Source organism: Rhinatrema bivittatum, chromosome 9 (genome assembly GCF_901001135.1).
Source record: "Rhinatrema bivittatum chromosome 9, aRhiBiv1.1, whole genome shotgun sequence".
In the NCBI taxonomy this organism is placed as follows: Eukaryota; Metazoa; Chordata; class Amphibia; order Gymnophiona; family Rhinatrematidae; genus Rhinatrema; species Rhinatrema bivittatum.
In genome coordinates, this window is record NC_042623.1 from 223,727,756 (window position 1) to 223,743,198 (window position 15,443).

General features: G+C 45.0%; 1 protein-coding gene across 12 annotated transcripts in view; it reads right to left on the reverse strand.

Annotated features, from left to right (window-relative positions):
• YEATS2 (YEATS domain containing 2) overlaps positions 1-15,443 on the reverse strand; it is a 799,337-nt gene that overhangs the window by 476,156 nt on the left and 307,738 nt on the right. For all 12 annotated transcript variants that reach the window (XR_003858765.1, XM_029617009.1, XM_029617017.1 and 9 more), the window contains one exon: positions 14,078-14,178. Coding sequence is in view for 11 of the 12 variants with exons in the window: in XM_029617009.1 (XP_029472869.1) it covers positions 14,078-14,178 (101 nt within the window). In the remaining variant the exon portion in view is untranslated. The remainder of the gene's footprint in view (positions 1-14,077; positions 14,179-15,443) is intronic.

Below are 15,443 nucleotides of genomic sequence, written 5' to 3' on the forward strand. Positions count from 1 at the left end.
ATGCGTCAATGAGGAAATAGAATGAGGGCCGCGTGGCGCATGCGCCCTAAGGTACCTGTAAGAACATGGCGGGAGGCAGCACCCAAGCCGGTCCAGGGACGCCGGAGAGGACGGCAGGCGGACTTCGCGGCAGCCAGGCGTCCATGAAGAGCAGGAGGTGCCGTAAAAAAGGAAAGGTAGGCGGAGTGAAGCCGTCAGGAAGTGACTGTCGCAACAGACCAGAACTGCCTCTGATTCCTGAGCGTCCAGAATCTGCATTGGATCCCCCAAGACCTCCAATGGATCCTGGTCTAGGTTCTGCCTCGGATCTCCCAGGGCACTAACAAGGTCCTTGTCCAGTACCACCAGACCCCCTTGAAGCTGCTCAGGATCATCCAGGCTATCCGACAAATCACCCTCCTCCGGGGTTCACCCAAGTTCCAGCATCCGCAGGATCCCCCTCCTGATTCTACAGGCTCTCTATAGCCCTCTTGGCCATCCGAGACTTCCTAGGCAAGGACCTCTTAGCCCCTAACTCCTTCCTGGCTAAATAAGCCTTATGAAGGAGAAGCACAAAACCTGTGGAAAAAGCCTCCGGGTCCAAGGAAGAAGAGTCCTTATCAACTCTCACGAGCCCCACCCTGTCCCCTGCCACCAGCAGGGTCCTTTCCCACAGGAAAAAGCATAGGAGAGGAATCCAGGGGCTCAGAAATGGCTAAAGTGCCTTGAAAACTAAAAAGGTTTTCAATAAGTGCTAGTTGGCTAATTGAAGCAGGAACAATGTAGGAATACAGTGGTCAGGTGGTCTTTTATTGAGAAATGTTTCAATCAATAAAAGAGCGCGTTCTTGGGGTATATTGGTAAATAATGACTCAATATCAAAAGTAACCACGTAAAAACCGCAACGTGGTGTAAACCTTCTTGAATGAGAGAAGAAATAAGTCTCTTTTAAAGCAGGTGTAGGATCTTGAGATAGGATAGGTAAAATGTAGTGTTGGATAATTGTCTATGTACTTCAGCAATACCATTCAATGGACTCTTGTATTTAACCTGTCCTCCCATGTCCTTACCTTAGCTGAATATTCTGTTCTCCAGCTTGTCCCTTCCTTTATTCTATCAGTTAGTATTGATATGTTTTCAATTCATACACACTTATTTCGCTTTTTTTGTTTGCTGAAATTAAAATTACTTTTTGCAGGTTCCCCTACAACATAGGATCGTTCTATTCTCTCTTGAAAATCTTGATAGATACCCCCTGGTCCTACTGATCCCCTTATTCATGCTTTTGAACATCTGATTTTATATGATCTAGCATCATTACCTTCCTCACCTTGTTGTCACTTTCATAATCTATCTAAATCACATCTTTTAGCTTTGCAGTCATTACAGCAGGACCCTAACATCACAATTAAACTGGCCGATAAGTTGGCGGGGTAGTCGTTTTATATACCACCGCCTATATTGCTGAAGTATTTATATGCTTACTTTGGACTGTTGCGGCACTCTTCTCGAGTAGCCCGTTCCTTTATACTTCCTATCCTGCGTTCTCACAGTTCCTATTACTCCTTCCCCATGACCCTGTTCTATGTAATTTCCAACCTTTTGTTTTTTGATGTAAACAGATATGATGTTCCCACTAATATCGGTATAGAAACTTAAATAAATAAATAAAGTACATAGACAATTAACCAGCACTACATTTTACCTACCCCCATCTCAAGATCCTAAACCTGCTTTAAAAGATACTATTTCTTTTCTCATTCAAGAGGGTTTACACCACCATTACCTCACTACACAAGAAGCAGATTTTCTACTTGAAAATTTCCAATTACTCCAGTTATTTACATTTTACCTAAGATCCATAAATCTTTGCAAAATCCACCTGGTCGCCCGATAGTATCCGAGATAGGTTCTCTTTTAGAACCCCTTTCAAAATTTGTTGATAAAGTTTTACAACTGTTTGTTCTTGAGATCCCTTCATACGTCCATGACTCTGGCCATTTTATTACTATTACACAGAATTTACAGTGTCCACCTTGCAGTTTTTACTTGGTTACTTTAGATATTGAGTCATTATATACCAATATACCCCAAGACCATGCTCTTTTATTTATTGAAACATTTCTCAATAAAAGACCACCTGACCACCGTATTCCTACATCATTCTTGCTTCAATTAACCACACTAGCACTTACTGAAAACTTTTTTAATTTAAGGCACTCTTTATTTATTTATTTATTTATTTATTTAAAATTTTTGTATACAGACATTCGTTTAGAAAACATCACATCGGTTTCCATAGAACAAAATATGGCCAACAGGGCTTTACATAGAAACTAGAGAGGGTGGGGGGAGCAGGGGGGGGGGGGGTAAGGGCTTTACAATGCAAATATTTTACAAACAAATAAAAGGCACAGGGATGGGGTCCACAATGGTCCCGACGTTACTTGCCTATACGTCTTTCGATTTGAAGCAGACTATCTACAATAATGTTTTTCATCAATTTATTCCAATTTGGCTTCGGTTTATTGACATTTTCCTTATATGGACTGGCATGGATATTCAATTTTTATTTTTACATTTTTTGACTGGCTAAACACCCATGATCCCAATCTTCATTTTTCGTATGCCCTTGACTCATCCAGGATATCTTTTTTGGATATAGTTGTTTCAGTCAATGATGGTTCACTTTCTACGTCTATCTTTCGAAAACCCAACGATCGGAACTCTGTTACGATATGACAGTAATCATCCCCGCACGCTCAGATATAATATCCCCACTGGTCAATTTCTAAGGTTACGAAGATTATGCAGTTCACGGTTAGATTATATTACACAGGCACAGGCTATTAAGCAACGTTTTTTGGACAGAGGATATCCAGAGCGAATTATCAAGAGAGCGTACAAATGCGCTCTCTGTGTTAACAGAGACCCATTATTTTTACCAACCACTCCAAGCTCCACAGATTCCAGTCCTATTGGGAAAGTTTGTGCAAACATTAAATGACATTGGCCTGTGCTGTCACCCTATTTTTCATGAACCCCCCAGGTTTGCTTTCAGGAGAGGCAAGAATCTCCATGATATCCTTGTCCATTCAGATTTTTGCTGTAGGTCTTCTCCAGCTAGTTCACTTGCAGGCCACATCCCGGGTGGGTCCTGCATAGTTTATCCCCTCGCAGAATCCTTCACTGTCTTTTCTCATCCTCATAAGGCTAAACAGTATCCCCTACGACACACCTCAAACTGTAATTCTAGTGGTGTTGTCTACATTATTACTTGTCCCTGCTCTATGATCTATGTTGGGAAAACTATTAGGAAAATTAAGAAAAGAATCACAGAGCACTGCTCTTGTATACATCTGTCTAGAAGTGAAGCACACCTTGTTGCTCATTGGACTTCTGCACAACATCTTATCTCTGGTTTGAGGGTTTTTGTTATTGAAATCCTTCAACCCTCCCCACATGGGGGTGATTTTTCCAATAGTCTGACACACTGAACAGCAATGGATTTTTAAAATTAGGTTCACTTCATCCCACTGGTCTTAATAAAGAGATCAAATGGTTTTTTTTACTGATTGTTCCATTTACATCCTATATCAGTTTTCCTATCTACTGCTATGGTTCTTTTCTAATTTTCTGGTTCTGCTTCTTTATTCTCATTGTACTAAAATATTTCTTTTTTTTCTGTACTTTTTTCTGTTATGTATTTAGTTGGTGATTTTGTACCCCGTGGCCAACTTGAATGCTTTTGCCTCATGGGATATTGAGTTCTGTCATTTTTGTAATGGTTCAGTCTCTTATACTCTCTTATACAGAGCAATTGCTGGACCTGTGAGGCTCGACTGAGCCTGAAGCCATGCTGCCTGGGTACCCCCTGAAGGGCTTTCGGCCTGGCGGACAGGCAGGGTCCTGGAAAACTGAGCCCTGCACTCCGCTTGCTGCCTTGCCAAATAGGCATCATGCAGCAGCAGAACAAAATCCAGAGAAAAAGGCCTTAGCAGGTCTGCCCCCCCTGCAGGGGGGGCTTACTTCCTTCTCCCCATCCCCCTGATCGAGGCCGGAGTCGAAACAGGCTGGGGACAGGAGTGGGGGAGTGTCCCGCTCCCCCCCCCCAGGAACTGCCGGCGAAGAAAACAAAATGGCTGTGACAAGCCCTCCCCGCCGGAGCACCCCGCACAAAGACCCTGGTGACTGAGCTAAGCACAAGCAGAGCCACAGGATCTGCATGCCTATCCACGGGTCATCATACTGGAGAGGGTGACTGCCTGTGCCAGAAATAAACCTACTTTGCTTAGAGATCAGAACACCCCCCCCGAAAGGAAGAGGAAGCCACCTGCACAGCAAGCCTTGCCTGTTCTCAAATATCTACTTTGGCTTTTTTTTTTTTAAACAAAAACTTTATTATAGAGGCACCAGGCTAGACTTGAAATATAAAAGAATAGAGTGTCTCTTTTAGAGAAAAAAAAGGGGTATCAGAGCCTGCAGACGCCAGAGCAGCCTCATGAAGGAGAGGGATTTGGACCAACAATTTTACACCCCCACGGGCTCTGATTAGTTTTAAATGCTAACTCATGGAGTGCGCCCTAGTCCTTCTATTATCTGAAAGACTAAAGCAAATGTTGCTTACCTGTAACAGGTGTTCTCACAGGACAGCAGGATGATAGTCCTCACATATGGTTGACATCACAGGATGGAGCCCAATCACAGAAAACTTCTGTCAAAATTTCCAGAACATTGACTGGCCCCTACTGGGCATACCCAGCAGGCACTAACCCTGCAGCCAGCAGGTGTCCCCCTTCAGTCTTGTTTTGAAAGCTACAGGCAGTGCCAAAAAATAAAATAAGAAAACGAACCCAACATCACGGGGCAGCGGATGGGTTTCGTGAGGACTAACATCCTGCTGTCCTGTGAGAACACCTGTTACAGGTAAGCAACATTTGCTTTCTCACAGGACAAGTAGGATGGTAGTCTACACATATGGGTGAGTACCGAGCTGAGGATGTCCGAACATGCACCAAAGGTACCCAACGGCGTGCAACAGGCACAACAACTGGGGTGGAATTTGGTAGAGGGCATCCTGAACCCCACCGGGCAGGCGGAAGGGTGTGGGTACGTCACGTTGAAAATCAGTTACGCAGGACAGACTGGCCGAAGATGGAATCTTATCTTCCGGCTTTGTCCAAGCAATAGTGGGCTGCGAAAATATGGAGAGAACTCCAGGTGGCAGCCCTGCAAATCTCAGGAAGCAGCACCGATCGTAGGTGTGCTACTGAAGTTGCCATGGCCCTCACAGAGTGTGCTTTAACACAGTCTTGAAAAGGAATGCCTGCTTGCTGATAGCAAAAAGATATGCAGTCTACCAACCAGGAGGAGAGAGTCTGCTTACCCACCGGTTGCCCCAATTTGTTGGGATGGAAAGAGACGAATAACTGAGTGCTCTTCCTGTGGGCAACTGTGCGGTCTAGATAGAAAGCTAGAACCCGTTTACAGTCAAGGGTATGCAGAGCCTGTTCCCCTGGATTGGAATGGGGCCTGGGAAAGAAGGTAGGTAGTATGATGGACTGATTAATGTGAAACTCTGAAACTACCTTAGGTAAAAATTTAGGGTGAGTGTGGAGTACCGCCCGGTCCTGCGGGAGTTTAGTGTAAGGCTTATAGGTAACTAGGGCCTGTAATTCACTAACTCTGCGAGCTGAAGTAAGAGCTAAAAGGAAAATCACTTTCCATGTGATCACAGGAGTGAAGAGGTTCGAATGGTGGTTTCATGAGCCGACCGAGAACCAGATTAAGGTCCCAAGAAGGGGCCAGAGGACGTAAAGGTGGCTTGATATGGAGCAAGCCCTTCAAAAGCGTGTTACGAGGGATTGTACTGATATAGGGCATCCCCGACACCTTTATGGAAGGCGGCTACCGCACTGACAAGCATTCTGATGGAAGAGGTCTTTAGACCTGACTCTGACAAATGCCAGAGATAGTCCAAAAACCTTGGGATTGGACAGGAAAAGGGATCAAGGGATTGCGAAGTGCACCATGATGTGTACCTTTTCCATTTATAGGAATAAGATTTTCTTGTGGAAGGCTTGCGTGAAGCAATCAGGACACGAGAAACTGAATCTGAAAGGTTAAGTGGTTGAAGGATCAACCTGTCAACATCCATGCCATCAGGGACAAGGCCTGAAGATTGGGATGCGTAGGCATCCATCGTTTTGAGTGATCAGATGCGGATCCGTTCCCAAGGGAATATGCCTGCGGATGGAGAGATCCTGGAGTATGGGAAACCACACTTGGCGTGGCCAGTGAGGTGCTATCAGGATCATGGTTCCCTTGTCATGACGTAGCTTCACAAGAGTCTTCGAGAGAAGAGGAAGTGGAGGGAATGCATAGAGCAGACTGGTTGCCCATGAGAGGGAGAATGCATATCTGGGCTGAGAGCGCTTGCTCCGAATGAGGGAGCAGTAATTGTCCACTTTGTGGTTCTGAGGTGATGCAAAGAGGTCTATCTGGGGGTATCCCCATTGGCAAAAGATTGAGGTCGCTACCGAGGGGTTGAGAAACCACTCGTGTGGCTGGAAGACGCGATTCAGTTTGTCTGCCAAAACATTGTCCACTCCCGGCAAGTAGGTGGCCCTGAGGTACATCGAGTGGGAGAGCGCTTCCATCCAAATCTGCGCAGCTTCCTGACTCAGGAGAAAGGAGCCTGTGCCTCCCTGCTTGTTGATGTACCACATGGCCACTTGGTTGTCCGTCTGAATCAGGATGACGTGATTTGATAGGCGTTCCTGAAAAGCCCTGAGAGCATATAGCATAGCTCGAAGTTCTAGGAAGTCTATCTGATGTTTGGCTTCCTCTGGAGACCAAGATCCTTATGTCTGTAGATTGTCCACTTGGGCTCCCCAGCCAAGGTTGGAAGCATCGGTGGTGAGAATGAGTTGAGGATCTGGCACTTGAAAAGGCAGTCCCTGGAGGAGATTGGTCTGATCTTTCCACCAGGCGAGAGACAGACGGAGAGAGTTGGTGATGTGAACAATGGTCAACAGAGGTTGAATAGCTTGAATCCATTGTGACCTCAGAGTCCAATGTATGAGTCTCATGGCCAGACACCATGTGTCCCAGCAGGACGAGGAATTGGCGAGCTGTTGCTGTATGTTGAGACTGCAACTGGTGAGCGAGGGCTACAAGTATTAGCGCTCGCTGTTGAGGTAGAAACGCTTTTGCCTGTAAAGTGTCCAAGTCTGCCCCAATGAACGACAAGTTTTGAGATGGGATTAAATAGGATTTCCCGTAATTGACGAGAAATCCTAGAGAAGTTAGAGTGTGTAGGCTCAAATCGAGGGACGACCGAGCAACTTGCTGGGTTGGAGCCCTGATTAACCAGTCGTTCAGATAGGGGTAGACGTGGACACCTTCTTTCCTGAGGAAAGCTGCTACAACTACGAGGCATTTGGTGAAGACTTGTAGTGCAGACACTAGGCCGAAGGGAAGCACTTGATATTGATAGTGCTTTGGGCCTACTAAAAACCTGAGGTACTTGCGATGAGTTGGAGTTATCGCAATGTGTGTGTATGCGTCTTGAAGGTCCAGACAGCAGAGCCAGTCTCCTCTTTGCAGTAGAGGTAGAAGCGAACCTAATGTTACCATCTTGAACTTTTCTCGCTGTAGGTACTTGTTGAGAGCACGTAGGTCCAGAATTGGACGAACTCCCCCAGATTTTTTGGGGATCAAAAAGTACCCGGAATAGAACCCTAGGCCTTGCTGCGAGAGGGGGACGGGTTCTATTGCCTTTAACTGGAGAAGAATGGAAACCTCCTGCTCCAGAAGGTTAGAATGGTCGGATACTCTATATGCTTGGAGAGGTGGTGAGTCCGGTGGAAGAGCAAGAAAGTTTAGGTGGTAACCCTGAGCAATGATTGCTAGCACCCATTGGTCGGTAGTGATTGATTGCCACATGTTGTGAAAGTGGCACAATCGACCTCCCACTCGTATGCTTGGGCTGGGAATCAGGCTGCTGCTCTCCAAGTGAAAGTCAAAAACCTGAAGCAGGCCCCGGCTGGGGAGCTGCTTGCGGCTTTTGCTTTCGGGCCTGGCGAGGCTGAGGTTTTTGGGAAGGCTTCGCAGTTCGGGACCTTGCTGGTGGAGGATAGTACCTCCTTGGATGGAAGAATGACTTCTTAGAGTCCTTCCAAAAGGGCTGTCTTGAGGGGAAGTCGTAAGGTATCGATGAGAGCTGTTTAAGGGTCTCATGAATGGTCCTTTAATTCAGGCCACTATTTGCTGGATCTGTTTGCCTAACAGATTGTCTCCTACACATGGTAGGTCAGATAGCCTGTCTTGTACTTCTGGGCGAAAGTCAGAAGATTTGAGCCAGGCCCATGTCTTGCTGAAATGGCAGCTGCAGACACTCTAGTAGAGGTGTCGATGATATCGTAAGCTGTTCTTATCTCATGCTTTCCTGCTTCAAACCCCTTGTTGACAAGGATTTGAAGCTGTTTTATTATTTATTTAAAGTCTCTTTTATACCGATAGCCGTTCGCACATCGCATCGGTTCACAAAAAACAAGAACTTTTGGGCAGAGCCCTTACATATAACTGATAAAAATACAATTAACAGGGAGAGTAGATAATATTGAAAGGCAACGCAAAATCAATAAATCAATAAATAGATACAACAAACTATAAACATAAGTAACAATGTACAAGAATCAGTGGTCGTAAAGCATTCTTAGTCATAGATCGGTGAGTAGTTTTACAGAGGAGTTTATGTAGTGGGCGGTGACATGGGGTAGGCTTGCTGGAAAAGCCAGGTTTTCAGTTTTTTCTTGAATTTGGGGGAGTGTAGGGTCTCCATGCGTATGTCCATGAGGCAAGGAGTTCCATATGGTGGGGCCAGCGAGAGAAAAAGCTCTGCTAATAGTGGAGGAGAGTTTGAATGATTTGATGGATTGAGGACGTAGGGTTCCTTGGAGGGCTGGGCGGATGGGTCTGTTGGAGGTACGGGGGAGGAGGGGGGGGTTGATCCAATTGAGGTTTGAGTTTAACAGACTTTTGTGGATGAGGGAGAGTACTTTATAAAGTATTCGTGAGTGTATTGGGAGCCAATGTAGTTCGATAAGTGTGGGAGTAATATGGTCTCTTTTTTTAGAATTTGACAGTATACGAGCGGCGGCGTTTTGTAATAGTTGTAATGGCTTGATGTGTGTTGCGGGGATGCCAAGAAGGAGTGCATTACAGTAGTCTATTTTAGACAAAATAATAGACTGGCGTACTGTACGGAAGTCAGAGAAGTGTAGCAGGGGTCTGAGTTTTTTTATCGTTTGTAGCTTAAAATAGCATTCCTTTATGATAGATTTAATGAATGGTTTAAAAGTAAGATGATTATCAATAAGGACACCTAGATTGCGAATGTGCGCGGGGAAAATGGTGGCTGAATATGTATGTGGGATGGCTGGAAGTGGTTGCTTATTAGAGATGATTAAAAGTTCGGTCTTGTTGGGATTTAGAGCCAGGTGCATGTCAGTGAGGAGTTGATTGATGGAGGAAAGGCAGGATTCCCAGTTTTGTAGAGCACTTTGGAGGGAGTCAGCGAAGGGGAATATGATTTGCACATCGTCAGCATAAATGAAATGCTTGATGTGAAGGTTGGAGAGAAGAGTGGTAAGGGGAAGCATGTATATATTAAAGAGGGAAGAGGAGAGGGAAGAACCTTGGGGCACACCTTGGGGGAATTGTTGTTGGAATTGCTCAGGCAGGGTTTCAGAGAAGTCCTGTATCTGCTTGAAAATGACCCTATTGTATTGGGTCATATACAGCTGGTAAGCAGCAATTCTGGAGATGAGCATGGCCCCTTGGAACACTCGTCGACCAATATTGTCTAGGAACTTGTGCTCCTTAACAGGAGGGGTAGATGATTGAGGCTTCGTCCTTTTTGCTTTCTTTTGAGATGATTCCACCACAATTGAGTGGTGGTTGAGCTGAGATTTTTGAAAGCCGAGGGCTGACTGTACTAAATAGGTAGTGTCAGCTTTTCTATGGACTGGGGCAATGGATCCTGGGTTTTCCCAGTTCTTTTTGAGGAGGTCAAGAAGAACTTGATGAATAGGAATAGAAGTGATCACTTTAGGGGCATCCAGGAACTGGAGGAGCTCCATCATCTGGTGCCTATCATCCTGCTCCGTCTGAAGCTGAAAAGGGACCAACTCTGACATTTCCTTCACAAAATTAATGAAAGAAAGGTCCTCTGGAGGAGAACGCTTTCTACTTTCAATAGGAGAGGGAGGTGATGGAAAGTCATCGTTGTCTGTGGAAGTATCATCACCCCAGGTGTCATAAGGATCAGCAGACTGACCTGTAGGACGAAAAGGGGGTTGGATACCCGAAGGCCCCCGGCTGAGGCTCCGAGAAAATCGAAGGAATCGCCGGGGGCACCGTGGATGGCCTGGAAGGCATCGGTGCCGGTATCGAAGGCGCCGATGTGCGTATCGCCCCCGATGAATAAATCGGTGGCGAGGGACGAAATGGCATCGATGGCTGAGGCAATACTCCCGAAGGTGGAATGCGGAACGGTGTTTCTCCTCCCGATGAAGCTGTCAACGGGGAGCGCACCGGAGCCATCGGAGACCCGGGAATCATCGGTGGAAGGGCAGTCATGAGCACCTCCATCCGGGATAGCAGCGGTGCCAGTGCTGCTGTCATTGGGTTGGTGACCGGTTCCACTCTCGGTGCCGGTGTCGGAGGAACCTGGAGCCGTTGCATCGTCTTGTCGATGGCCTCCTGGACCAGCCGGTCCAGTTCTTCCCGGAGACCTGGAGCAAGCAGCCCCGGCTCGGTGACGGAAGAGGGAGGCGGAGGCCCAGTCGGAGGGACCACTTTTACAGGCGGAATCGCGACTCCCAAACCCCAATCGGGTGAGGGTGGCCTCGATGTCCCGGTCGCAGGAATGGTAGGTGCCATTTCTGGATGGGGCTTCTTCGATGGTGGCGAGGTCGATGATTTCGCTCCCTCGACGGTCCGAGACTTACGATGCAGATGTTTCTCCCTACGATCCCCTCGATTTTGAGGGGGAGTAACGGGAGTCGATGGCCATGAAGACGTCGATGGCGGACAGTCACCGGACGGTGGTCGATGCTGGTTCGACTTCGATGGTGCCGGTTCCGATGACGATGTGATGGACGGCGTTGGGGTGTGAGCACGGAAGAGGAGTCCCATCTTCTCCATTCTGGCTTTGCGGCCTTTTGGTGTCATGAGGGCACATTTGGTATAAGTCAGGACATCATGCTCACGGCCTAAACACATTACACAGACTCCATGAGGGTCTGTGATAGACATGGTACGAGTACAGTCTGGGCACCGACGAAACCCCGACGCCATCGCCATAGAAAATAATCGAGCCACGGTACGGTCGACAGCCAGTAGGTCGCGAGGGCCAAACTTGATGGTAATTGACGAAAAACGGTCAAAACTTACCGGAGTACTGCGGCCTGAGAAAAATTAGAGGAGGGACCCCTGTGGGGCAATTTAAGTTTTATTAACTCTGTGAGGAAAATTCCTGTCAGGAATCTCCAAAGAGCTCCTAAACCGCGAGGCTACTGCTGCGCGGAAAAAAGAAGACTGAAGGGCGACCCTGCTGGCTGCAGGGTTAGTGCCATGCTGGGCAAGCCCAGTAGGGGCCAGTCAAAGTTCTGGAAACTTTGACAGAAGTTTTCCGTGATTGGGCTCCATCCTGTGTTGTCATCCTTATGTGAGGACTACCATCCTGCTTGTCCTGTGAGAAATAACCAATTCACTTTTACCCGTTCTAGACCTCTCATGATTTTAAATACCTTTATCATATCCCCACTCAGAATTCTCTTTTCCAAGCTGAAAAGTCCTAACCTCTTTAGTTTTTCCTCATAGGGGAGCTGTTCCATCCCCTTTATCATTTTGATCGCCCTTCTCTGTACCTTCTCCATCGCAACTATATCTTTTTTGAGATGCGGGGACCAGAATTGTACACAGTATTCAAGGTGTGGTCTCACCATGGAGCGCTACAGAGGCATTATGACATTTTCTGTTTTATTCACCATTCCCATTCTAGTAATTCCCAACATCGCATGCTTTCTGCTTCGGATATATTTTAAGACGTTTTTACTGTGAGATTTTGCCTCTACGGCCAACTTCTTTTCAAATTCTCTCTTAGCCTGTCTTATCAATGTCTTACACTTCACTTGTCAACGCTTATGCTTTATCCTATTTTCTTCTGTTGGATCCTTCTTCCAATTTTTGAATGAAGATCTTCTGGCTAAAATAGCCTTTCACACCTCACCTTTTAACCATGCCGGTAATCATTTTGCCTTCCTTCCACCTTTCTTAATGTGTGGAATACATCTGGACAGTGCTTCTAGGATGGGTTTTTTTTTGTTTTGTTTTGTTTTTTAACAATGTCCACACCTGTTGCACACTTTATCTTTGTAGCTGCTCCTTTCAGGTTTTTTCTAACTATTTTTCTCATTTTATCAAAGTTTCTCTTTTGAAAGTTTAGCACTAGAGCTGTCCCCCTTCCAGTCATTAATTCAAATTTGATCATATTATGATCACAATTGCCAAGCGGCCCCACCAAAGTTACCTCTCTCACCAAATCCTGTGCTCCACTGAGATCTAAAATTGCTACCTCTCTCATCGGTTGCTGAACCAATTGCTTCATAAAACTGTCATTTATTCCATCCAGGAACTTTATCTCTCTAGCATGTCCCGATGATACATTTACCCAATCAATATTGGGATAATTGAAATCTCCCATTATTACTGCACTACCAATTTGTTTAGCTTCCCTAATTTCACTTAGTATTTCACTGTCTGCCTCACCATCTTGGCCAGGTGGATGGTAGTATACTCCTATCACTATACTCTTCCCCAACACACAAGGGATTTCTACCCATAAAGGATTGATTGTGCATTTATTCTCATGCAGGACGATTATCCTGTTGGACTGTATGCCATCCCGAACATAAACGCCAACCCGCCTCCTGGATGCTCCTCTCTGTCATTGCAATATAATTTGTTCCCCAGTGTAGCACTGTCCCATTGGTTATCCTCCTTCCACCATTTAGTTACACTTTTGGAGATTATGACAGATGCATAGCAGCATCAACATTGGCTTTGTTATAGATTTTTTCTCTCGCTCTCTCTCTGACATGACAATACTCGCTTAGGTGAGAGTATAGTTGCGCATGCCACATACAGCATGAAGTTTGATATTAGATAATGTAATGTAAGCTGCTTAGCTCAATGTTGTTGTGAACCCCCTCCTCAGTTATAATCATTCTCCAAGGATAGTCTTCATTTGTGTTTTCTGGAGATCAGGGTGAGTAGAGTGGGGTTATAAGGTTTTTGCTGCTGTTTGATGTGGTTGGTTGATTGCACCGTATTAGATTCTCTGCTCTTGCCTACCCATATGGTGATATGAAGAAACAGCTCACTGCCATATGTTTTGTATTTGTGTATTTGAAAATTGTGTATTTGAAAATTGTATTAAAAAAAGATTTGAACTAACACACGAAGAATATCATTGTCCCTTGTTTCTATCCCTGTTTGTTTGCTACCATGTTCCCTATCTTTAGTTGCTGCTTGGTCTTGCATACTCCTTTCCAGTCTATCAACCAACAAGTAACTTACCCAGGTCTTTTTTCCTAGTTGATTTCATAAAGTACACCTTTCACCTTGTGCAAAAATACATTCTGACACAAACAAGGGATAGGATTATAATTGGAATTCTCTACACCCCACATGTGCATAAGCCATAAGCATTAGCATAAAGCATAAGCATTATTATAAAGCCTTTCTAGGAACGGCAATACATAGGCATGGGGGCAGAGAAAAGTAGCCACAAGTTGGAGAGACAGCAAAATGGAAGCCAACATGGCTTTCCAAGTACTAGCAAGCTGGGACATCACAGAATCCTACAGCTTGCATTCAGGGACAATAACATCCACATCATGTTAATTTGCTATCACTTGTTTGTTTATTTTAGAACAGGAGCATGAGCAAACCCTACTCTCAAAAAATATTTCTTCATTAAAATAATCAGGTCTTAGTCAAACATTCTAAAGATGGACATGGGTTTTACCTTGACAGATGTTACAAAACTGCTTCCATTAACCTTTGGAATTGGAGACCCGGCTCCTGGAGATGCCAGAGAAACATTCACGTGTTTACTTGTTTGACTTCCTGTGTATTAAAAAAAAGAATTTGTATTTCAATGTGAATATTTGAAACATTCTTAGCAATATGAATTAAGTGCATCCAGAACTATCTTTTTCTCAACAAACTACTGATATAGTGTATCTGCATTTCCAGAAAGCATTTGACAAAGTCCCTTATGAGAGAGGAAATTAGAAAATCATGACAGTGTCCTATTGTGGATTGCCAACTGGTTAAAAGATAGAACAGAGAGTAGGGCTAAATGGTAAATTTACCCAATGGAAAAAGATGAATAGTGAATCTGATCTGGGTCTGATGTTTTTTAATATATTTATAAATGACTTGGAAATAGGAACAAGTGAGGTGATCACATTTGCTGATGACACAAAATGATTCAGAGTTGACAAGTCACAAAAGGATTGTGAGAAATTGCAAGAGGACATTACAAAACTAGGACTCTGAGCATGCAAATGTCAAATGAAATTTAATGTAGACAAATGCAAAGTGTTGCACTTAAGGGAAGAGTAATCCAAATTATAGCTACAAAATGCAAAGTTCCACATTAGCAGTCACCACTCAAGAAAAGGATCTAGGTGTCATCATTGAAAATACGTTGAAATCTTCTGCTCAATGTGCAGCAGCAGCCAAGAAAGCAAACAGAATGCTAGGGATTATTAGAAAAGGAATGGAGAATAAAACAGAGAATATAATGCCACTGTATCACTCCATAGTTCGACTTCATCTTGAGTATTGTGTTCAGTTCTGGTAACCACATCTTAAAAAAAGATATAGCAGAATTAGAAAAGGTACAGAGAAGGGTGACCAAGATGATAAAGCAAATGTTGCTTTCCTGATGTAACAGGTGTTCTCACAGGACAGCAGGATGTTAGTCCTCACAAATGGACGACATCGAGGATGGAGCCCAACCACGGAAAACTTCTGTCAAAGTTTCAGGAACTTTGACTGGCCCCTACTGGGCATGCCCAGCACGGCACTAACCCTGCAGCCAGCAGGGGTCTCCCTTCAGTCTTGTTTCAAAGCTACAGGCAGTGCCGAAAAATAACATAATAAAAAAACGAATCCAACACCGTGGGGTGGTGGGCGGGTTTCGTGAGGACTAACATCCTGCTGTCCTGTGAGAACACCTGTTACATCAGGTAAGCAACATTTGCTTTCTCACAGGACAAGCAGGATGGTTGTCCTCACAAATGGGTGAGTACTGAGCTGAGGATGTCCTATCATGTACCAAATGTACCCAACGGCGTGCAACAGGCACAACAACTGGGGTGTAA